Genomic DNA, 23,454 nt, shown 5'->3' with positions numbered 1-23,454 from the left:
GTGTGCTGTGGGCATGGAACAAAGATCCCTACCGGATGACCCACTGGATGGCAAGGTTCAAATCCTTTGACTAGTCTGCATATGAGAGGACTTTTTCCAGGACATACCGCTTGAAATGCTTCCATCTGCAGGGCCATCAGTTTCAAGCTTGCAGGTTCCCTCCTCAGATCCTGCAATGCAGAATGACTCGGGAAGCATCGACCAACAAGGCCCTACGCTTGCGGAAGCACAGAGCGCTGTGGACACAGATGAGGATGTTGAGGCAATTCGCTGCATTCAATTAGGGCCTCCCATGATAAAGCAGTGGACATCATGGTGTTCCACCGGAACAGGATATAATCGCTGAAGCTAAAATGATTTAGGAGAAACTGCACAACTTGCCTCTAATTAGCAAGGTGCTGGATGCAAGATTCAGGCTGACGCCCTCAGAAAAGCTAAGGTTACGTTTTGCTGTGGTATCCCTGTCTCTAGCTCGGGAGAAATGCCTCTCGGCATCATCCATGGGTTCTTGCGCTTCCTCACATACTTACACAGGGAAGGAGAAAAAGGCCCTAAATGCTGTGCACTACATTTAAGGCAAACAAATTCAGACTTGGTTAGTTTTAAATGCAAACTATGGAAAGAGGTAGAGGAATTTGCATGTGACCTTTCTGAAGACTTGAAGGAGCAGTTCCTCACTGGCCTCAGTGAACCTAGGCTTGTGGCACATGACATGATGGAATCCGTGGCAGGGCATTTTGACACAGCAACAAGTGTTATGTGCTTGGCGATGGACTTGTGCAGAACAGCCTGTCTGAAAAACAGCATACTGCTGCTAGAGGTACAAGAAAAGGTAAGCACAATGCCTTTTGATGGCTTCCCGTTATTCCATGCAAGCACGAATGAGGCTTTAACACCAAAATAAACATTTCAAAGCCTTTCACCTGGCCTCCGGTTATAGCAGGACTATCGCAGCTTCAGCTTCCAGGCACAGGAGTGGCACAAACCAACCACGCCAACTGCAGTCTTGGTGCCTGCAAGACTAAGCTTACACAAACCTCTGAGACCCCAGCAGGGAAAGAGGGTTAGGATCATGATGGTTGGATAGGTACAGGTACACAGGGAAACCAGAATGAGGTGTAGGAGAGGGGAGGTGGATAGGTAGGGGGACACATGGTAAACTAACTGTACAGTATGAGCATCCATACACACATCATAAGGTAACCAGAAAGGCACTTAGCTCTGGTTGTGAGTGCTGGCCTCGTGCCTGCACACTCGGGTCCCGTGTCAGGAGCAGTACAAATGCTGCAAAGAGAGCCTGTATTAATAGTCTGCGTGTTGCTTACATATGACTCATGAGGCATACAGTTGTGCATGCAGCTAAGACTGGTGACACCCCCAAGGCAGGTTAGTGCAGGTACATGAAGCTTAGAACAACTGTGGAGTTAGTACTGCTCATGCAGCTCTAAATATGGTGGTGCGCTGCACGTGGCTTGAATGGGGATGAAAGAACATGCAGGTAATGTCCGCCACACGTGGCTGAACACCAAAAGTCACAGCGTGCAGCTGAAGTTCGCTGCACGTGGCTAGATATCCAAAAAGTCTCAGCATGCAGCTAAAGATTGCTGCACGTGGCTGTAATGTATGTCGTCTGTAACAGCCGCACATGGCTATGTCTTTTCGCAGCAAACGTGATTGCAGATAACTGTTATTTCAATGGGCACTGGAAGGCATATCAAATTACTGCTAGGTTTGCATGTGCGGAGTACTTGGCTTTTACTCTGGGCAGGGGACGTGGTTGATCTGGGCTGCGCCCCCTGCGTGTGCCCCTCAATGTGGTGCGTATCTCCCAGGCGCTCCGATTCCCCCTTTAACTCTGCCCTGCTTCCCTGATGCTGCGCGTCAAAATCTGGGTGTGGGTTTCTCCCCTTAGCTGCTGCAGTACTTATCTGAAGAAAGCGAGGGGCCGGAAAGCTGCTTCCTTGGCACGTGGCCCCTCGCGCTAATCCCCCGGTCTGGAGCTCCTACCGATGCGTCTGCTCAGGTCGGATGCTCAAGCACAAGCCTCGTGCTTTCGTTCGTGCGCATGCACCTGCTACCCCAGCCTGGGTGTTCCAAAGTAGTTCCCGGCCCGGAGGCTGCTGGGAAATGTAGTCTGCAGGTCTTTTTTCCTGCAAAGAGGGCAGAGAAGCCTTCTATAAGGCTGGAACCTTTTTATTTTGTTCTGTTTTTTATTTTTTATTGTTCTCAGCCTGAAGCTTGCTGAGGATCCCTGCCACCCAGTCCCACATCTTGCACACACGATCCCACGCCCTGTGCCCTTGGCCTCGGGAGTGTCTGCACTGAGAACACGGCTAGGTTGAGCCAGAGCACAGGCCCACAGGCAAATCAAAGACTGCGGATAGGCTGAGAAGCTGAAGATTCGATGTCACGCAAGCCCAGCAGCACTTGACACTAGTAGGTGGATGTGCATCCCTCCACCTGTCATAGTGGAGGGAAATAACGTTGGACCCCTGGACCTTAGCGGTAGTAAGGAGTGGGTTCAAACTTTGCACCCGAAACCCTACCCCGCCTTTTTAGTTTTATGCCCCTTCCCTCAACATTTGTGAGCAAACCTCATCAAGGGGCTTCAGAAATGACTGAAGTTGGATGCCCTAGATGAGATGCATCTAGAGACACCACTGATGGGATTCTTTTCTCGATGTTATCCCATGCCAGTGTAGGACAGGGCTGGCTGGAGAAATATTCTCGACCTGTTGAATTTCAACACCTTTCTCCCAGAAGAGCAATTCAAGATGGTCACGCCGGGACAGATTCTGTCTACTCTCATGGAGTGTGATTTGCTTTGTGTGCTATATCTCCAGTTTGGAAGCCCCACAGAAATGTCCTCCACTTCAGCATACTCAAAATGTGCTACCATTCCAAGTTTCTGCCCTTCGTGCTGAGCTCAGTTCCGAGGGTAGTCTTGAAAGTGATGGATGCGCTAATGTCAAAGTTTTGTCAACAGGGGAAGCACATATATCTGTACCTAGACACTGCACTCATTATGCAGGTAATTTCTGACCAATACTTGCTTGGATTCCTTGCTTCTTCCTTGGGATGGTCAGGCACCTTGCACATTTCCGCTGGAATCGAAGTTCTTCCACAAGTTGATATGAGCATGGAATTGTCCATCTGGTTCTAATAGCGCTGAATTGGCCCAAAAGGTATTCTAACCTGGAGGCCTTCAGGAGCAGAGCTTGTTGTAGTTGCCTATGAAGGCAGACCTTCTATGTCGGCAGGGGGGATTGTCCTGCACCCGAACGCACAGTCACTTTCCTTAGCAGCCTGGTCCTTGAGGATCTAGTTTATGGATGCCTAGGTATTTTGGGAAGAAATATTAAAATCCATGATGAAGGGTTCTGGTAGGGTACAATATGCAAGCAAGTGGACGACATTCTGCCACTGGTGCATGCAGAAGGAAAAGAACCCCAAACAATATGGGGTTGACCTATCGTTTGTTACACGCCTGACAGACGGGTGTCTCATTGGAATTGTGTAGACCTATTTAGCAGCGGTCGGAAAATCTCAGCTGTAGCTCGAGCACCGTCTGACTGCCGAATCCGGTGGTCAGGAGACACAGTAACAGCATATTGAGGCTCTGCCCTCCAAGGAGACTCCCCCACACCTCCAGCCGAGTGTGACCTCAGTATGGTCCTTACAGCACTCCAGCGGAAGCGATTCGAGCCCATGGCGTCAACAGATCTTCAGGGGGGTGATGATGAAAACTGTGTTTGTGGTTACTATCACCTCTGCCCAAAGAATAAGCAAACTGCAGGCTCTGTGCTCAGCAGAACCTTATCCTATTTTTCAAAGAGGCACAGTGGTGTTCAGAGCTATCCTAATTTTTTGCCTTGGGTAGTCTCTGCCTTTCACCTTAATGAAGATAATTGGAATTTGTAGAGGATTACGATTGTTTGACATGTGGAGGAAGTACCCTGAGCCCAGCGGCTTCAATGGCCATGTTGTCTTGGTTGCTGTAATTGTTGAGGATTACAAGCTACAAGAGCAAAGCCCTCCACAGGGGCCATATGCACACCCTTTGAGTGTGAAGTCTTCTTCGGCTGGATACAAAGGAACATGCCCATAATTGATATTTGCACAGTGGAAACTTGTGCCAACCCACACTCGTTCTGCCGACATTCACAAGATTCCAAGATAACAGCTCCAGGAGCGGCACAGCCTTTGGGTAAGCAGTGCTCTGGAATTTGTTCTCCTCCAGTCTCTTAATTAAGGGATGCTTTCGATTCAAGTAAGAAACCTTTACTCTTAATCCAAAGTTCACTTTTCTCTATACCCCCACTTTCCCTGCTAAACTCTCTTGTTTCGTCATGAACAATGGACTTGTGGTTGTGCAGAGCGCACAGTGAAGCTTCCATGCAGGTGCATCATTGCTGGTGCTAACAGGAAATATTATTGATGCTGCTTGTCAACTGGTTCCTGTCACGTATCTGCTCAAAGGGATGTCCCATTAGCATGGAGGAATTGGGGACTTTTAAAGGAACCACTACTGTGAGAAACATGTTCACATCAGGGCTTAAGTCTCCACGTGTTCTATTGAAATATTTCCTCCTATGCAATAAGATCTACTTCACAAACCTGAGGTCCAGAGATCCGTTAAATGTAACTTCAGGAAAGTCTTCTGGCAATCTGAGCATACTCAGTTTGTGCACGTTGCCCCTAACCCAAACAAACAGGCGTATAATACTCGGTTGTGTTTTTTCTGCTCTATCGTTGCGTCCTACTCCATCGTTGGGGGGGAGGGGGTCTACTTCCTATGGACAGTAGTCACTTGTTACCAGCATCTTGTCCTGCTATATTTGAACTGAGAGACAAACATATATATGTGGCACGCTGCATGTGTTGTTCAAATACTGTAGCACTTTTGTCTTTTGGTCGGATGTTCGATTTGTCCAGGCCATGTTTGAGGACCGTTTATGGCTAGACACTAGAAGTTCCAACCATAGCTAAGATCTGGATTTTAGAGTGATTTTAATTATTCCTAATATTCCCATGAATCTGGAGATGGGTGGAAGGGGTTACGATGTATATAATTTATATATAATAAATCACATATTCCTTACAATAGTCACCTTTTGTACTCTTGTTCTTACATACATAATTTATTCACGTTTCCTAGGCTCTCCCTTGCCAAAGTACCCATCCACCCTTCATGCTTGCTGTGCATGTTGATGTGTATAAATGGGGGGGCAAGGTGAGAATCGATATATGGAAGCCCCAAGTGTGTTTGGGGGGATGTAGCAAGGGTGGGGCGCTGCATAAAGGCAGACTCTAATTTAAAACCTTTTATTTTTTTGAATAAAGTGATTGGGTCTCCTTCCCTGTCAATGGAACTATCCCGACTGCGTGGAAGTATTTGCATTTTATTGTATTTTTTTATTGCGATCTACACCAACGTACTGTACAAATTACAAAGGTACAACAAATTGAAAGAACATCATGATCAGGCAGAGAGTAGATGTTCCTTGAGGCAAGTGGGGGACAGTAGAGAGAGAACAGATATATAGGAGGGTGTTCTAGAATTTAGGGGCTAGGAGAGGAAAGAAACGAGAGCGAGGTGAAGCACACGGGGCAAGACCAGACAGCCATTTAAAGACCATACAAAGAAAATTATATAATAAGCTAAACACAAAAGAAAGCCAGTGGAGGGAAATTAAAGCAGACACAAATGGAATCACAATGAGATAAATGGAAAAGTAGACTAACAGAAGAATAATAAATTGAACTGAGAGTGGCAAGTAGATAGGCAGGAAGACCAAGAAGGATAGTTGAGCTGTAGAATAGACGAGAAAATACAAGAGAAGAGTGAATATTCTGTAGATTGAATAGTGAGGAATAGGTGGGACTTGCCAATATTGTAAAGTTGAAAGGTACAGAATTGAGAAATGACAGATATGTGCAACGAAAGGAGTCATAAATGACACTCAAATGACAGGCAGTAGGAGAGGATACAATTGAGGATGGGTAGAAAGAGATAGGAGGAGGAAGAGTGGATTAGTTGAAGCAAGGAAGATGATGATCTCGGTTTTCGGGTGTGTTTAAATGAAGGTAGTCATCCAAGGATACACGAAGAAAGGGTAGATTTGAGTGTAAGAGTGAAAGCAGACACGGACCGGATGATCTGGGAATCATCTGGTATTGGGTTAAAAGACCTTTTTCTATAAAACAAACACAAAAAAGATTGATTTAGAAAAGACTGCTCTTTGACCGCACAGAGCGATCTTTCTAAATCGAATTGTCTTGCTCCTGACGCCCACCAGAGCGCCCGGGGTCTGACAGGCAGGAAGCGTGAGCAAGCACCAGGCGGGAGAAAAAAAACGCCAAGTATGGGGTGTGTGTGTGTACGTATGCGAAGGAAGGGAGTGAGTGTATTTGACTGAGAAGGGGGTGGTGGGTGGGAGAAGGGCAGAGTTTGGGGTGGTTAAACCCATCGCACTGCAGATTATCAAGACAACCAGCAGTATAGGGTGGGGAAGGGATCACCTTGCAGGGGGGCTAGTATGTGATATTTTGGCATTTTAAAGCAGACACAAAAATGGGCGAAAAAAGTCTTTTTTTTGTGTCCTGGCTTTAAAATGCAATAATATGACATAGAACCAATCATCTGCATAAAAATGATCTAAGATTCCGAAGGAAGAAATTATAGAAGCAAGTGGGATAGTGTAGAGAGACAAAAGTAAGGGACCTAATACTGAGCCTTGAGGTGCACCATAGGTAAGAGGGTAAATAGAAGTGGGTTGGCCATGCCAGGAGACCGAAAAGGCTTGAGCTAAAAGGTAAGAACGAAACCAATTCAAAATAGACTGACGGAAACCAAGATGATGGAAACCAAAGACGAATAGTTTGATCAACAATATCAAAGACCGTGGAAAGATCCAAGAGTATAAGAGAGAAAAGCTTGGAATAACAAGCAGTAAGGAAAGAATTAGCAACAGTGAAGAGGGCAGTTTTAGTGGAGTGACGAGGGCAAACGCCAGATTGGTGGGGAGAGAAGAGCATTAGTGGTGACATGTGAGAAACCTTTGTGTATAGACAATGCGCACACAGAGTTTAGACATGAAAGGCAGGTGAGAAATAGGATGAAAATTACCAGGCAAAGTAGGGGAAAGAGGTTTCTTCAGGATTGGTCGTGGCATGTTTGAAAGAAGTAATGAATCTGCATTAGAAATCGAAGAATTAAAAAGAGCTGTAAGAAAGGGAATAAGAAGAGTGTAGACAAAGGATCAAAGAAGGGAGAGGAACAGAAGGCACAGAGGTTGGATTGGCATTATCAAGAATAGAGGAAATATCTGAGTCAGACAATGGGGCTGGGGTGGTTATGTGAGCCTACGATTGCAGATGTCACTACAGTGAAGTGTTTAAGAGTTTAACCACTCTGTCAATATTGCCCAAGTGGTTGTAAGGCGACTCCCTGAAGGTCCTCTTCCTTGCGTTCTCTTGAGTACAATGCTTCACATTCTCGCAGACTTTTTATTGAATTTTGACACTTGCCTTCTTTACAACATAAGTCTTTACAACATACAACACACAAGGAGCATACAACCTTACACCTTTACGTTAGGCGTTCACTGGCATACCCATTTGGCTGAAACAATGATACAATGATGTCAAGTAATTTAATTTCTTTTCATTTACAGACAAAGGAACATGGAAAAGCAGAAGTAGGGGAACTACATTTGAAGTTAGAAAAGGTAATGTATTAAAATATAGATTTTTTGAGACCAAGTGAATGTGTCTTGTCCATCTTTTACCTTTCCTCCTCTGAAACTGCAATATCTTCTCATTCTTCTTCTTTTCTTCCCACTGCACTTGGTTGTACATTTTCAAGTGTGTTAATATTGGTCTCTGAGGTTGATAATGGATGGAATTTGCTGAAGTCCTAAAAATGTACTTAAATAATTGAAGGTACTCATATCCTTAGGCAAACATTTCAGAACATTTTTAAGACTGCGTAAAAGACTGTCTACAAGATCACATATTTGCTTGCCTTTGAGCCATTTTGATATTTTTCATATAGACTATTACATTGCTGTGTTTGCTATTCTTTGCTGTGTACAGCTGAGAAAACATCCTATATATCCACTGCATAGTTTTCCTGATGTTTTTTTGAAAGCCATAGCTGTTTTCTCTGGGTTGCAATGTTGTCTCTCATGAAGGGCACATGTGTAGTGAGTGTAGTATTCTTTATGCTCTGGGACAATATTGGGTCTTTAGCCATGACGTAATCTTACCAGTGGAACTTAAACGTATGCTTTACACTCTGTTGAGGCATATTCAGAATAAGTAACCGTGAAAAAGATAGTACAGTATTGAGCTTGGGAACGCATACAGGGTATGTGTGTTGGACACAGAGCGCAGACCTCCTGCACATGAGATGTATGTGAGCTGTCTCCATCGGTAGAGGATATTGTTAACTTTATTTATTGGGTACTATTTGATATAACGTGCAAAATGTGGTGCCGATTGGTGTAACAGTGTGGAATTGTATAAGGAACAACGCTTCACCAAACCACAAACAAATTTTGCTAAAATCCAGGGAAAGAGGTGGGGTGTACAAATGTAATGTAGCCAGTACTGTTTGAATGGTCCTAACAAGTAACTGTACATAATTTGGGGCAGATTGGTGAAACATTGTGGAATTATATAGGGAACGTTTGTGAAGCCACAAAACCAGAGACTTTTGCTGGAATCCACGGAAAGGGGTGGGTTGTCTAAATGTCATGCCAGTAATTTTCGGAGGGTTCTAACTGGTGATTGTAGAGATTGGTGAAACAGTGTGGAATTGTATAAGGAACATACGCAAAGCAACAAACCCACACATTTTCACTTTTATATATATAGATTTATAATGCGCCTATACAGCAAAAGGTGTTTCAAGGTGCAATTGTTATTTCTGTGAGTTCAATTGAGAGTGCAGGACAGAGCTGTGGTGAAGGCTTTATGGCACAATACAGACAGGGTAGCAACAGGCAGACTAGTAAAGTAAGTTCAGTGTATGCTGGCAAGTCAGTGTCTGGCACAGCTATGGAGTCAGAAGTCCGGACAGAGATCCAGTGAAAAGCCGAGGACAGAAGCCAAAAGTAGAACTGCAGACTAAGATTTGGGAAGGTCAAAGAAAAATCCAAAGACAAACGTTAAATCCCACATGTGTATGTACTTTGTAAATATGGGATGACCAACCTGGAAAGCAGAATCCCTCAATGGTTGAAGGAAAGACTCAGGAAATGTGGTGAATTCCCAAAGCCATGATTTTGCAGCTAAACCAAATGTCCAAAGTTTCAAACAATACCCCTTTATTAGGCTTGCTTTATAAAATGTTTGTGTGCCCAGTGACCATGAAACATTCCTATTGGAAATACGGACTTCCAAAATAGCTGTCCTTTGCCATCATGCTTGACAATACAAAGTACAGCTGGCAGTATCCAGTGGAAATTGGTGTTTAAAATGTATTCCTTTCCTTCATGAAAGTTTTTGGCTAATTGGATTCTTATTTGTGCATTTCCAACATCTGTTCCTTTTGCCTGATTTACATTCAGCGTAGTTTGAAGGATTGGATAACTAGCCAAAACATTTAAAAACTGACACCAAGCATATGTTTGGCAATGCCCCCTGATTGCTTCACCCCTTCATATACCCGCTCACCAATCGCCTTCATTAGTCCCTTTTCCTCTGCTGAAGGAATTGTTTCACTCTTGCTTTGATACATACCTATTTTGGGAACAAAACCAACCTTTTTTTAACTTTGTACTTCCTGTTTCTAATTGATACTTTCCACCCATACATTTCCCATCTTGTAAAATATCCTTTGAGGCATACACTGACTTCAGAAATTGTTTCAGTAGCCTCCCTGCAGGACGATGCAGCTGCACTCCCACTTCATCCCTAGTTTGGTTGGTGAACCTTTTGCTTGCTTTTTCATATTTCAAACTTTTTTGAACTTATATTGGTGTTCTTCCTGGTAATGGCTACAAGAGCAAGATGATTTTTATGCATGCTATTATGGTCTCCCAAGGTGATGCTATCACTATGAAAGCGTGTTTGGGAGTAAGCTAGTTGTGGCTGTACTTTTGTTTTATGCCGCCTAGAACTCACTTTGGCTGGATCACTGCTGTAGGGGTCCCTCATTCGCACCAGCCTTCTAGTTATTCTACCTGCTACACATGTGGGTATGAATTACCCTTTACCTTGTGATTACCCTTAAACGCAGCAACTCTACTGGGTTTGGCCTGTTATTCTCTTTGCAAGAACTATTGAAAACTGTTTAAATACCTGAAAAGTGATAAACTGGTACTTATCTGGACTGTGACATCTATTTTTCACCAGCCTCTCTTAGGGGCCTTAAGTGTCTTTTAGAATTAGTGTAACTTTAAAAGTGGCTAATTTATATCATTTTTGGAAGAAAAAGCACTGCATAACTCTTGAACATTGCCTGCAATAGTTGAACAGTATGTGATTATTCACACTAATACTGACTCATATCTCAGGTGATGAAGGCTAACCCATATTGTGCCCCATCAGACCCTTTTGCTCCTCTTTTAGTCAAGCCTATTGCCCGTTAGTGACCTCACCTCACTGAACTCTTAGACCTGTCCTTCGACTTTGCTTGCTTTCCCTCAGTTTTCAAAACAGCCACGGTCCTTCTTCTAAAAACACAAGGGGCTGACCCAAACCTACTGCCTAACCTTCTCCCTGTGTCTTTTTCCATACTACTCTGCTCGAAAGGGTTGTGTTCAACCGTCTTACTAATTTCTTAGACATCCCCAACCTTCGAGACACCCTACAAGCAGGTTTCCGCTCCTGTCACTCCACTGAAACTGCTCTCATGAATTTTTCCAACTTAACCGCCTCTGCTAAGCACTCCAACCTATCCTGCATCCTAATTCTCCTTGACCTGTCTTCTTCCTTTCACACTGTTGATCAGTCTGATCTCCTTAATACACTATCTTCTTGGGATTCATGATCAAGCCCTTGCCTAGATTGAATCCTACCTTACATCTCGCCAATTCTCTGTTTCCTGGAGCAACACCTCACAACCTATTCCTCTAACTGTTGGCATTCCACAAGGCTCTGTCTTGGGACTGCTCCTCTTTACACTCTACACCTCTGCTCCTGGGGCACTAATCTCCTCCTTTGGGTTCTCGTACCAAGTCTTTGCGGATGACTCCCAAATCATCTTCTCTTTTCCTGAACTCTCCTCTTTATCTCTCTATCAATATTTCCAACTGTGTCTGTGCCGTTAAATATTGGACGGCTTCGCACTCTCTGATGTCAAACTCTACCAAAACAGAGGTGCTCTTCTTCCCGGCCAAAAGCTATCTCATTTCTTCCGCTGCCTATCCAGTTCCCACCTGACAAACTCCCCTACTCTTCTTCAGCCAACCTTGACATCATCTCTGACCCTTCTCACACCTTCTCTACATTAATCTCCAAAACTGAAACAGCCTCAACCTTTGAAAGACAATTTACTTGATATATAAAAGCGCCTTACAAATGCACAATAATTAAAATAAAATATTAGTGAAATCAGGGACCTCCTTCCTTTCAACGCTGCCAAGCATCTCTTAATGACTATTGTCTTCTCTAAACTGGACTATTGTGCCAGCATCCTCTTGGCTTTCTGTCCTCTCAAGATTATCTTTGCTACCAGGACTCCTTGAATTCCCTCACTTCACACCTATTTCCTTTTACCGTCACCAAGCTGGATGGCTAATGATGCAAAACCGGGCCAGATTTACATTTCTTCTCCTGGTTCACAAATCTATCCATGGTAAGGGACCACTGTATGTATCCTCCTTTTTCCAACTCCACAAGCCTCCTTGTATTCTCGTCTCTGCCTCCTCGACTACCATTGTGGCTCCTCACCCTCTCTGTGCTTCCTCTCGCTTTTGCTCTTTCTCTCTTCTTGCTCCACTTGCATGGAATTCTCTCCCCCCGGAAATCCGAGAAACAGTCCACATGTTAAACTAAAAGCCTACCACCTTGCATCAGAGTTACCCTCTTAACCTATCTCTCATCTGCCTGCTAGCTAACATTTTTTTCTCAACTCTAACCTGCCTCTGTTCATCACTTTCTCTACCTCCACTCTAGCACGTCACCCATCATGTCACAACCCGAGCACAGCTGGACGTACCGCCTACCTGCATTTAAAAAAAAGTCCAATGTTGGTTGTCCTTTATCTATGTTCACTTATGTATTGTACCCGGTGACTGTTCCATCAACTCCCCTCCACTTCATATTCAGATGTCCCACAAACACACCCCATTGTAAGAAGCTCACTGCTTCCCGTTAAATCTGTTTTCTTATCTATGGTACATTCATTTGTGATTAAAAAATACATTGTTCATCTTTTATATTAATAACTGGTAAATAAATGATGGTTACCAGATTGTTGCCCCTTTCCGCCTTATACTAATAAGTTAACCCAGTTGTCCTCCCTCTTTTCACCTTTTATGTATATAGTACTTACCTGTTAGGATTATTCTATCAGGCTAGTGTTAGGGTGTAGGAACCTTGGTTCAGCCCATTTACTATATATATATATCTACTTACTGTGATGTTTGTCTTGCTATAGTACTTATTTGACAGTGTTTTAACCTTATGCATTACTTAAATAATATATACTGATGTATCGTATCATATGCCCATCCAGTGCTCTCTCTCACTCTGTGCTCTTTCTCTGTCACTCTCGGCAAGAGTCATGTTGTCAGTTGCGTGTTTACTAGAGCCAGCCCAACAGTTTCTGACAGCAGAATGACCAGAGAAAAATACAGTTATCTTCATGTATGGGTTGGGGAGGACATGAATTTACTTTAATGGTCAAAAGTAGAGTGAAAGCAGCAGCAACTAAGGCATCTTCTGAGGTGGAGATCAGCCAGATGTTTGAAGGCAAACAGCGCCATCCTATATGTTCTGCAGGAATTTCAACATTACACATAAGGAACATTGTTTGCATGGGGTGAGGTGGCAGGGACACAGATAGGCTCTTAGACTTTCTGAGATACCAGCTGCTGCTGGGACTACAACTGTTTGCGTTGTGTTTTTTTTTGTTTGTTGAAGTTTTGATTAGTTTTTGTGCAATCAGTTGTCAGCATTGTCTTAGTGCTCAAGGAAGAAACAGATAATTGCTTTAAATCTGATTACTACCCTGACCAAGAAGCAAGATATTTTGAGGAACACTAGTTTGTTTTCGGCAATAGAAGTTGTTAAAATTGTACAGTGTTCTTGTGTGATCACTTCAAGTTTATATTGTAATTGTAAAAGGAACATTATGTGTTTTTTTACTTGGCAAAGCACCCTATGTACGAACCTATAATAACCATATATGTTTTTACCTTCGTCATTCCTACTTGTCACAGTCCTGACTCTTTATCAAGGACTGTGACGAGGAGGACCGAGATGTGGAGCAATGAAGGTTCCCGGTAAATTTGGCAAATAAGAATCGCCATAGTTCTCTATATTTGTACATAATGCACATTGGTCTTAGTGTAGATTTAGTTCATCATAACATCACCCTAACATTAAAGTGTTTGTAAATATCAACCACATGCACTTAGTCGGAGAGATTCATGAGTCTGATGTGGGGATACAATGGCTGACATCTGGCATTCGATTGGGGACAGAGAACCAGTATTTTAGAAGAGGGGTTCGGAAGGGAAGCTAGACTGTGCGCATGTCCAGGCCCAAAGTCGCTGACATTCTTGGAGAATTCTACGAAATGTATATTATTTAGTTGTTTTGTGTGTGTGCCTAATTGTATTTTGATACCAGACCATCCCCTCCTAAGAGTGCTGCATGAATGCTCAGCCACGCTACCACTCCTGGCAGTCGGCGGGTGATGGCCACCCTGCTCTTCTTACACCCCTCACCAAAGAGTGGTAGAAAAGCCTCCCTAAAAGAGGCCAGTGTTCAAGATATCGCATCAGAAGTATAGAGCTGCACATTCCCAGTTACCTTTTCTTCTTATATATAAATATACTTTTTTCCACACCCTGCCTCTGCTTTTTGGAAAAGTAATCTACTCTTTTTTTCATCCTCGCCATATCTCCTCCTAACTCCTCAGGGATTTAAGCCATGGTGACACTGTAAGAGTCTAACATCTGTGTTAGATTCACATTGGTGCTGCATCTGATTTTTTGGGCCAGAGCATGACACACAGGCACGTTTCTTTTGCCAGTTAGTGCGCTCGAAGACTGTCATGGAGCAGGGCACAAAGGCTGTTAGTGCTCTTCACAAATGGTACCAGGCATGTGAGCTCAGCTCCTTCTCTCTAGCCCCCTCTACAGGAATTTGAAGCGACCCTGGGGCATGTTTAAGAGACATGGCAAAGAAGAAAATGGAGGCGGTTGAGCTGTTACTCAGTAAGTAAAATCATTTCTATAGCATGCACTACAGCAACATGCCTCTTTCTTGGCAGTGGTGTGCACAGACTGGAGAACAAACTAGAAACAGGGTTTCAAACACTGAAGGTGAAGTGGTTGGTTTCTGCTCTGCGGGCGAAAAGATGTTTTGTGTTTTGGGCCCACTACTAGTGGAACAAAGCTTCTCCCACCCCAGTTAGGAGTTTAGGCCTGGTTTATTTTGGCAAGATAAAAGGGGCCGTAGAAGAGGCCGATCCCAGGTCTGGCCTTGTGGATTAGACAAATAACTTTAAGGAGGTTGCACTATTACAGGTAGCCAGTGGAGAAAAACCATGACTTTAAAAATCTGGTGTCTCTTTCGAGAACCCAAAGGTGTGATGTACTGTAGCGTTTTGCACTAGCTGCCGTTTTTGAATAGCAGATCAGCAGAAAAACATTGCCATAATCCATCTGGGAGTTAGGTGAAGCTCCTACTACAATTTGTTTGAACTATAAGGGAATACAAGAATAAAAAGGAGTGCACATTTTTGTTATCGGAGTGGTAAAGTCTTTTTAAATGTTTGATATGGTGATGGAGGGAAAGAGAGGGATCTATCTAGATCCCCAGATCTATGATCTGCATATCAGTAGGCGAGATATTGGCCAAAAAAGAAGGAAGAGGAGAGAAAGCGTGGGTCCTTTTGAGTACAATTTTCAGCAGCCGAGGAACAGAACTTGAGTGTTGCATTGTTTTAACTTGAGTCAGTCAGATGACATCCAGCCCTGAGAGAGTTGAATAACGACTGTTAACGGGAATAGGAGATTGGAATGTAAAGCTGTGTATCAGCAGTGTTTGAGTTCTAACACACCTCTAGTTTGTCAACAGAATGAAGCCAGGCAGGATGTAACTACTAAAGCGAAACAGGTAAAGGGGGACTTTTGGAGCACACCACAAGTGTTGAGATTTTCCAGAGCGTAAGGCGCTAACCCTATGGTTGGGGGAGGAGAAGTGAGCGACCGAGACAAAGCAGTCTAGCCAGGTCCCTATGGTCTAATATGTCACGAGACAGGCGGGTCTGGTTGGCATAGAAACCTTCCCTTTATCTGGTTCTTTGAGACCATCATCCAGTGGTCCAGCAGTGCTACTTTCATCCCATGCTTAGGATGAAATCCAGTTGGGAAATAGATTAGGCAGTGGTCCAGGATGTGCTGCTACAATTCCCATACGGGTAGGGTTTAATTAAGTTTTGCCTTTTAGGGCGAATGGCATGGGCTGATCAGTTTTCAGGGGCCACAGGATCAAGACCGGTTTCTTTAGAAGAGGGCGGATGGTTGCATGTTTAAAACAGGTGGAAAAGAGTCCTCCTCTGATGGCAGCATTGAAGAGCTTAATGAGGTGAGTCATGAAGAAGTTGGGAAATTATCGAACAATTAAGGAAAATATGGGGTTGTCTAGGGAAGCCTTGAGCTTTAAAGATATTCATAATGGCGTCAGTAGAGATAGAAGAGAAGCAACAAAAAGGGCAAGGAAGGGGGATTGGAGAGAAGAACAGCGATGGGTGACATTTGTGGATCCGCCTCTCCTGGTACCAGTTGCAGAGATGGTAGACCTTGTATCTAATTCATTCTGGAAAAAAAACATTGCCAATCTCTTAAAACACATTTCTCAATAAGCAAGACTTTCAAGGAATAGTGCGCTCAAACATGTTATTTTCCCGATCGTTCGGGTAAGTTGTTATAAGCATACAGTGATCGATAGTAAACATTTTTCCTGTGCATCTTAACTTAGTTTTCCTCACTTTTACACATGCGAAAACAGTGTTTTGGGCGCAGCCATCTTCTGCTAATCTTATCCGTGGATCGATCGACCTAAGTTCATGTGCGCTCGCGGCAATAAATAAAAATACCCGCCCCCGAAGCTGACATCACTTGTCCCAACGGTCTGCTCCACCTATTTTGATTACGTTTGTGGCCAGCTTCGCCCAGCGTGCCACGTCATCACCCACGCCTGCAGAAACAGGAAGATAAACACAAGATAAACACAGACATGCACACACAGAGCATACCTTCTCCGTCTTGCCTTAAATAGCATTTGCTTATTGAATATTTCAATAATACATCAACAATAGTCTGCAATGTTGCAAGTGCTTTTATTTTTCAAAGAATGTTCACAACAAATTATAAACTCCAGGAAACAAACCATTTTTTTAAATTTTGCGTTTAAGTTGTAACTGACGATGTTCTTTGTCCTTGTGTGTCCTTGTCTTGTCAAGCAAAACAATTCAATGACCACCCTTGGTGCTCCGTGTGGGAGAAGACAAGTCTTTTTTACATTTTCAAAGCCGACCGTTCTTGCGTCTCCGCCTTCTTACATTATGAATGTTGACATGTTGCTCCTTATTGCCGGAAACGCAAATGGACATATATATGGCCATATTGATCGTCCCACATAACGCTGATCGAAAAAACACTGCTTATGGTAATCCTCCAGTGTTGAGAAACCGTCTGCTGGCACCTGGAAGCTATGGCACGGGCAATACGGTACAAAGTATCTGCGAACAAAACACAATAGAAATACATTTCAATAGCCGTTCTTTATTTTAATGTAACAAGTTACTGTATAACTCATAACTGTTCAAAACCTAATCATAAGCGCAACACAACCAATATTTAACAAACCAATTAAAACAAGGTGTACTACTTGAGACCACGATTTGCGTACAATTTGAGCGCTTGTGAAGTAGGTATAGCTCCCAATGGGATGGAGAACCACATGGAGAAAACGAAGAACAAACATAGCAACCATTCAACTTGAACCCCAGACAGATGTCATTGTAAACAAAGCTTGCAAGATTACTGTTCGAAAAGTGATCACAGTGCACACGGACGTTTACCCCACCGTCAATTATTATGTATAATACACCCCACCCTACTTGTTTTTTAATCCCAATAAAAATGTTATGTAAACTTCAACTTGCATCATTTCTGGAAATTCCATGGTTAGATTGTTTCCGCGAGCAACCGCTCTGTACGATGTATCACGCACTTTCACACTAACTTGGTGGTACATGTCCGCTCTCACTATAGTTAGTTATCTTTTCTTTTTTTTTTCTATTCCCCACAACGTATGTCCTTCGAGCAATTGATGCCTAGCGTTCAAGACCAAAGGCACTTATCCTATTCAAAGGCCGAGAGGTTTAGCTTTTGATTTCGGCAAAGAATGCGGGAAAAAAAGGCATTGAGGCAGGACAGTGTTAGCCTATTATTGTCTTTCGCAATTTAACATGTGTGAGTTAGATAAACCTTAGCATTAGCTACACGGAGAGATGATCCTAGCTTACACACGCTGCAATTAATAGACTGATGAGCAAATAACAAATTGTAGCCTTCTGCCCCTATGTAATACTGTTATGTACACTGTTTTACCAATGAACGATGCATGTTCAGACACTGTGTGCAACACACTGTGTCAGAAGGCTGTGCATACCTGGGTGGCAGGGCCATTTTATGCACTTTTGGGGCCCTGGGCACAAATATCTTTGGGGCCCCCTCCACCAAACCAAGGGAATTACTTTAAAACTTAGAATATAAGTGGGACATGGTTTTCAAATAGTGTTGCCATTTGAGATCAAAAGAGTAAAGCAGAACTTTAAAATATGCTTGCCCGAGTCCTGCACCATCTGGTCCACTCCCTTCTGTCTACCACCCCTTCCACTCAAATGGCCTACATAAGAAGGAAGATCAAGTAATGGGCTAACCGATGCCACCCGCATGCGAGTAGGCAAACCTTACAGAAGACTGTACAGTAATGTACGAGATATTAGATGAAGAGACCACAATCACTGTATTGTCTGCTCGCAATGCCAGGATACAAGGATGAATGCTTTGATTCCAAATTTGGATACTTATTCATCTCTTGGACTAACAGTTTATGCTCATCGTTGGAGGTGATTACCTAGGTTTTACAACACCCCATCTGAACAAACCAATTTCTAGACCTTCACCATAAGGATGACATGTTTGTTTTCATCCCAACCCCCATCTGGTGCAGATACATTGCTGATAATAGCACCTGTAGTGCTGCAAGACAAAGTACATATGCAGGCAGGTTTATAAACTTCGGACATAGGAAAGGCTCAGCCAGCCTTACAGGAATGTGCTATTCTAATCTTGCATAGGAACACACATCTGTGCAATGAATGCTTAACACACTGAGCTATCTTCTGAACCATTGTGGCACTCAATTTACCAATATTCATTTCAAAATGAGCTATTGCACATGATCAACATAATCCCCAATATACCGCAGAGAACACAGAAAGAATTACATGATGAATTGATTGAGGCAATGTACTTGCCAAAACAGACATGCAATAGGTTTAGAGCCTCAGCACCATGCCATAACATATCCTGGTGTGTGCTATTTAAGTCTGGTGAACAAATTAATCTTAATTCTTTAGATCAGGCCGCCTTGTGGGGCTCCCCTCACACATTCTATTCGAATTCACATTCAATTCAATATTCAATTAGTTTCTTTTTCATTCAAATTTAATTTTTTGGCATTTATGATTTGGCATTCATAACACCTCCAGATGTGAATGTAAACGCATTTTAGAGAGAGCTACAAATCATTTGAATCTAGAATTACGCTTTAAGACAAGTTCGTATTTTGGAGGACAAGGCTCGTTTGCAATGTTTTGTGCATTGTATGGGTCCTGGAAACAAAATCATCTTCCAGTGCATGAGTATGCATGGCCAACACAGTCAATGTCAGATCTTTGACCGATTCAAAATCCATGTCCTCCTATATTGGCTTAACCACCCATTGTTTGCTTCATTTTGTAAAGGCCTTGTAGTAATGTGGCACCCCCAATTTTCCTGAAGTTCTCGCTTGATCCCTACCGACGTTATTGTTATGGGCCAGTACGGCTACTCTCGTTGTCGCCTCCATATCATCTATGCCAAAGTGCAACCTTTTGGGCCTGTACTTTAAGCACATATTATGGAACACCACCAAATCTCCAGTGTGACAGAAATCAGTGAGTCCCCTCTGGTCCGTGGAAAGCGTTTTGTAGTACACAATCTTTTCAAGTGCTTTGTGTGGAGGTGACCATGGCACCAACCTCTTCTTCCGTTCCTCCTCCCTCGCCAACGGTCCATGTGCACATTTGTGGAAATGTTGGTTTTCTGTCCATAAGTGTACGTTGATACAATGTTCCATCAATGAACGCCATTTCTCAAGTAGAATTTCCACAGATCCATCACAAGTTTTGGAGCTCCACCAAAGATGGTTGCTGATGGACTGACACCATTTTATAAGGTTTTCAGAACCCTTCTTTTTCCCAGCAGCTGTATTTTTTTTATTGATTGATTTAGCAACGTGCCATACATCAAATTGATGCAGAGTGTGTGGAAACTGCTCTTGCATGGCCTTCGCTATTGAAACGTGCCGGTCAGTGGCTATCGCGTCTATTTGCATTCTCCTGGATTGCAGAAGTTGAATGGATTTGATGACACCATGTTTCTCCATGGCAACAGACGATGAACATTCAGACACTTGCACCACGACAGAACTCACAATTACTTTCCATGTCTTCAAAGTGGTAAGTGCAGTACTTTGCGGAACATCCTGGACTATCACACAGTCCGTCGCCAGCTAGCCAGAAACATTTGCTAGAGAATGTACTGTGCATTGACTTCTGTTCAACATTCCAAGAATGACTAATAGCAGGGAATAAGAATTCCCTATGGTATTTGTAGTATTGAGTTTTAGCAATGAACTCAAGACTCCCAAACTGACGAAAACTGGCAATCTTGCTGAAAGTCGATCCGCTGAACAGTAAAGCTGCTGACAAAAGTAGATTCCCAGCTGGCATTTTACCGAGCATCGGTTGAGCAGACCATGTAAATGTATTATGGCCGTGGACACAGGTTGCTTGGATTTTCAGGTTGGTGCCTTCTAATACGCGAGACACATTCACCAATGGCTCCCCGCATATCTTGGCACGATTGTATGTTCACATTTGAACATGCGTTCAATCTCTATCAGGCAGCTGTCGAACACAATGTGCTTTTGCTCCTTTAGTAGCCAATCGTCCTGCAGTACTGATTTTTGTGAGTCGATGGTGGTGGACCAATCCTCAAGACTTTGCAAACTGAACTCGAGATCGTCTGCAAGATCGGTCAATTTCGTTGAAGCTTCAACCTCTATCAATTCATGATGTGATAATTCAACATGAATTGGAGAAACAGCTAACTTTGAATGTTTTTTGATATAACATTTTTAGCGGGTGTAGATTGTGTGAATGGGTCGGAAAGCAGTTGCAATGCATCATCACTTTCTTAATTTTCATGTTTTGGACCTGGCACAGACTAGCAATGGTCCAGGCTGACTTTGTAAGGGTAGCATGTGACATTCCATTCATTTTTTGGCCACTGGACAAATGCATCACTAGTCTGCTTGTTGACTGTGCCACACTGCGTCTGAGATATTAGTTGCTGCAATGCGAAATCGGTTTGGCAAGAGACATCTTTGGTTACAAGTGATGTCTGCGTCTTTATGCTCCTCTTACTTCTTGGCTTCTAAAAGAATAAATAGAAGAAGATGCTGAATGTATTGCACACATACAAAACATACAATGTTGCAACTAAAAACCTAGAAAGACTAAAACATCTGCTCAAAAGCTTGTGAAAAGCAAACTGGTACATTCTTTACCCTTGGTTTCTTGATTTGCCGCAAAACAGTTGCCTTCGCTTTGTGGACGGCGACATCCATCTGCAAACAAAAGGTTGTAATACACCAAATTTAATTTCAAAGAAAACCAACGTATGTACATATCTACAAATCGAAATAAACTAGACAGATTGGAAAATATTGCCACATAATTAAAATGTATTCATAATTCAATGTGATGCCCAATTTATATATATGTATGACCTCCGTTGCATGCATCTCTTCTAAGTCCTAATCTGGAGCACATTCCTTGAATAGAGTAAAATACAAAAAAATAAAATGTCAGCCAAAGCGCACAATGAAAGTTTGCATTCGAAAGAGTACCTTCAAGCTAAGTATTTTACATAGACTTTGAACCATATGCTGTTAGGGTTGCTGTCGCAACACAAATAGAACATTAGTATGGATAAAACCTCGAAACGAGTGTATGTGACTTGATGATAACATTCAGTTCATATTTTATCTGATATCCATCCGAGTTCAAACATGGGCTTGATTTGAGGTCACCCTGTAAAACATAGTGATTACAATGTTGCCCTGCAAAGTATTTTGCTTTGTAATGTGTCCTTGCTAACTGTTCTGCATTCGGGGGGGGGGGATATAGGGAGGGGGGCGCTTGGGCAGAGTGCAAACTTACAACCAAAATTAGAAAAGTTTGTAACGGTGGACAGTTACATACATGTATGTCTTGAAAGTGAAATGTGAATAGAAATACCTCAAGCTGTGGACCTGTTCCAAAAGAGGGCGAGATGGTAGTCGCAGTTCGACCATCCTCCTATAATACAGCTCTTGTTTTAATACGGATTAAAAAGCGAAATGAAACAGAAAAAAATGCAATGCAGAAGAAGGTTCATACTGAACTGAAATGCAGACCATGGTACACATGTACACAAAACCATACATTCCCAAACCCCTACCCGGCCGCTTTGTACAAATAGCCAGTACTGCACACAATAAATTTTGATATAATAATAATATAGCATTTAATAATAATTTAGCATTTATATAGCGCTACGAACCCTCAGGCATCTGAGCGCTGCTTATTATTACCCATGGTGTGTGGTGCTCATTTATTGACCTCGGAAAGGATGAAAGGCTGAGTATGGCCCTGCCGGGATTCGAACCTGTGTCAAGCTCTGCACGAATGTCAAAGCGAGCGCTCTATTTGCTGTGCTATCTGACCGGCTGTATTTACATTGAAAGCATACCACATGCAAGTAGTTCTATCGGTTCCATGTGTTAAAATTGCTGCAAAAATTTCCGTTTACACAAAAAATTGCACCAAAAAGGCTGTGGTTTTGCAGCCGCAATCCATGTAATGGATGTGGGGGATACCCCTGCAACCCCCGGACCCATTATACCATTTAAGGTGAGCCAGGGAAACCCCCACAACCCCTGCACTCCTTAAATGGTATAATGGGATACACCTTTACCGGGTCAAATCATGGCATTTTTTCCGTAGTGTAAGAATATTATTACTTGGTATGTGTATGAGGTTGATGTTGACTCCGGAACAGAAATTGATGCAGAATCTTGCTCCTTCATTTTCAGCCCAATGTCCGAAAATAGTACAATGGAAAAGGAAAATAAGTACTTGAAAAGTGGACTTGTGCAACAAGGTAAAATTTCACTTTGTGCAGGTTGGAAGGGCTCACCATTGGGATAGATGGCATGTCAGTGGTTTCTTCGCTTGGAAGGCTCTGTTCGTCCATCAACGTGCTCTAAGTGAAGGATATGTCAACCAACACATTTCCAAAACATCATTTCTAAGGGGCATTGTAGACGTTTTCATCAAGATCACATTTACTGACTAGATGCTCTGCAAAGCGGGTAAAGATGAAGTATACTAAGATGAAATATTTGGCACTTGTGTTGAATCCGGTGACTGTGGAAAATGGAGTAATAGAACAGTGATGTAGATAAACAGATGGAAGATGATACTTATTAACGCAGACCATCGTCCTACATACCAACAAACATAACAAAATCAACGTTCACTACTCACCTCACCAGCCGCCTGCAGAAATTGAGTTGGAATGGCATTTGGAAGCAATTTCGGAACAACTCCCGGTCAACGGTTTTTTGTGTACCTTGACTGGTTGTACATATCCTGGGTAGAATGCAGGCTGCAGGCACGGAATCGATTGGCCCTCCGATCAACCTTGATTTCCTAGGCCCTAATTTCAATCTCATCCACTTTACAACCGCAGTTTCTAAGCCATCTTCTTATTAAATCGATATCCTTTCGGAATACATGCAAGATAGTTCCCAGATCTTTGGCGTGGCCTGCAGAAGTGCGACCGAGAACCACACAAAGTGCATGAGATCTGTATAAAGAAATACGAA

The 23,454-nt window shown here is 43.0% G+C and overlaps 1 protein-coding gene across 20 annotated transcripts in view; it reads left to right on the top strand.

Annotated features, from left to right (window-relative positions):
• The window catches only part of CIT (citron rho-interacting serine/threonine kinase), a 2,264,529-nt gene that overhangs the window by 793,307 nt on the left and 1,447,768 nt on the right, over positions 1-23,454 (top strand). For all 20 annotated transcript variants that reach the window (XM_069619729.1, XM_069619715.1, XM_069619714.1 and 17 more), the window contains one exon: positions 7,677-7,730. In XM_069619729.1, coding sequence (XP_069475830.1) covers positions 7,677-7,730 — 54 coding nt within the window. The remainder of the gene's footprint in view (positions 1-7,676; positions 7,731-23,454) is intronic.

The sequence above is a fragment of the Ambystoma mexicanum genome, chromosome 10, assembly GCF_040938575.1.
Source record: "Ambystoma mexicanum isolate Mex_15411 chromosome 10, UKY_AmexF1_1, whole genome shotgun sequence".
Classification (NCBI taxonomy): Eukaryota; Metazoa; Chordata; class Amphibia; order Caudata; family Ambystomatidae; genus Ambystoma; species Ambystoma mexicanum.
Note: the sequence above shows the minus strand (reverse complement) of the source record. Positions and strands in the feature narration are given on the sequence as shown.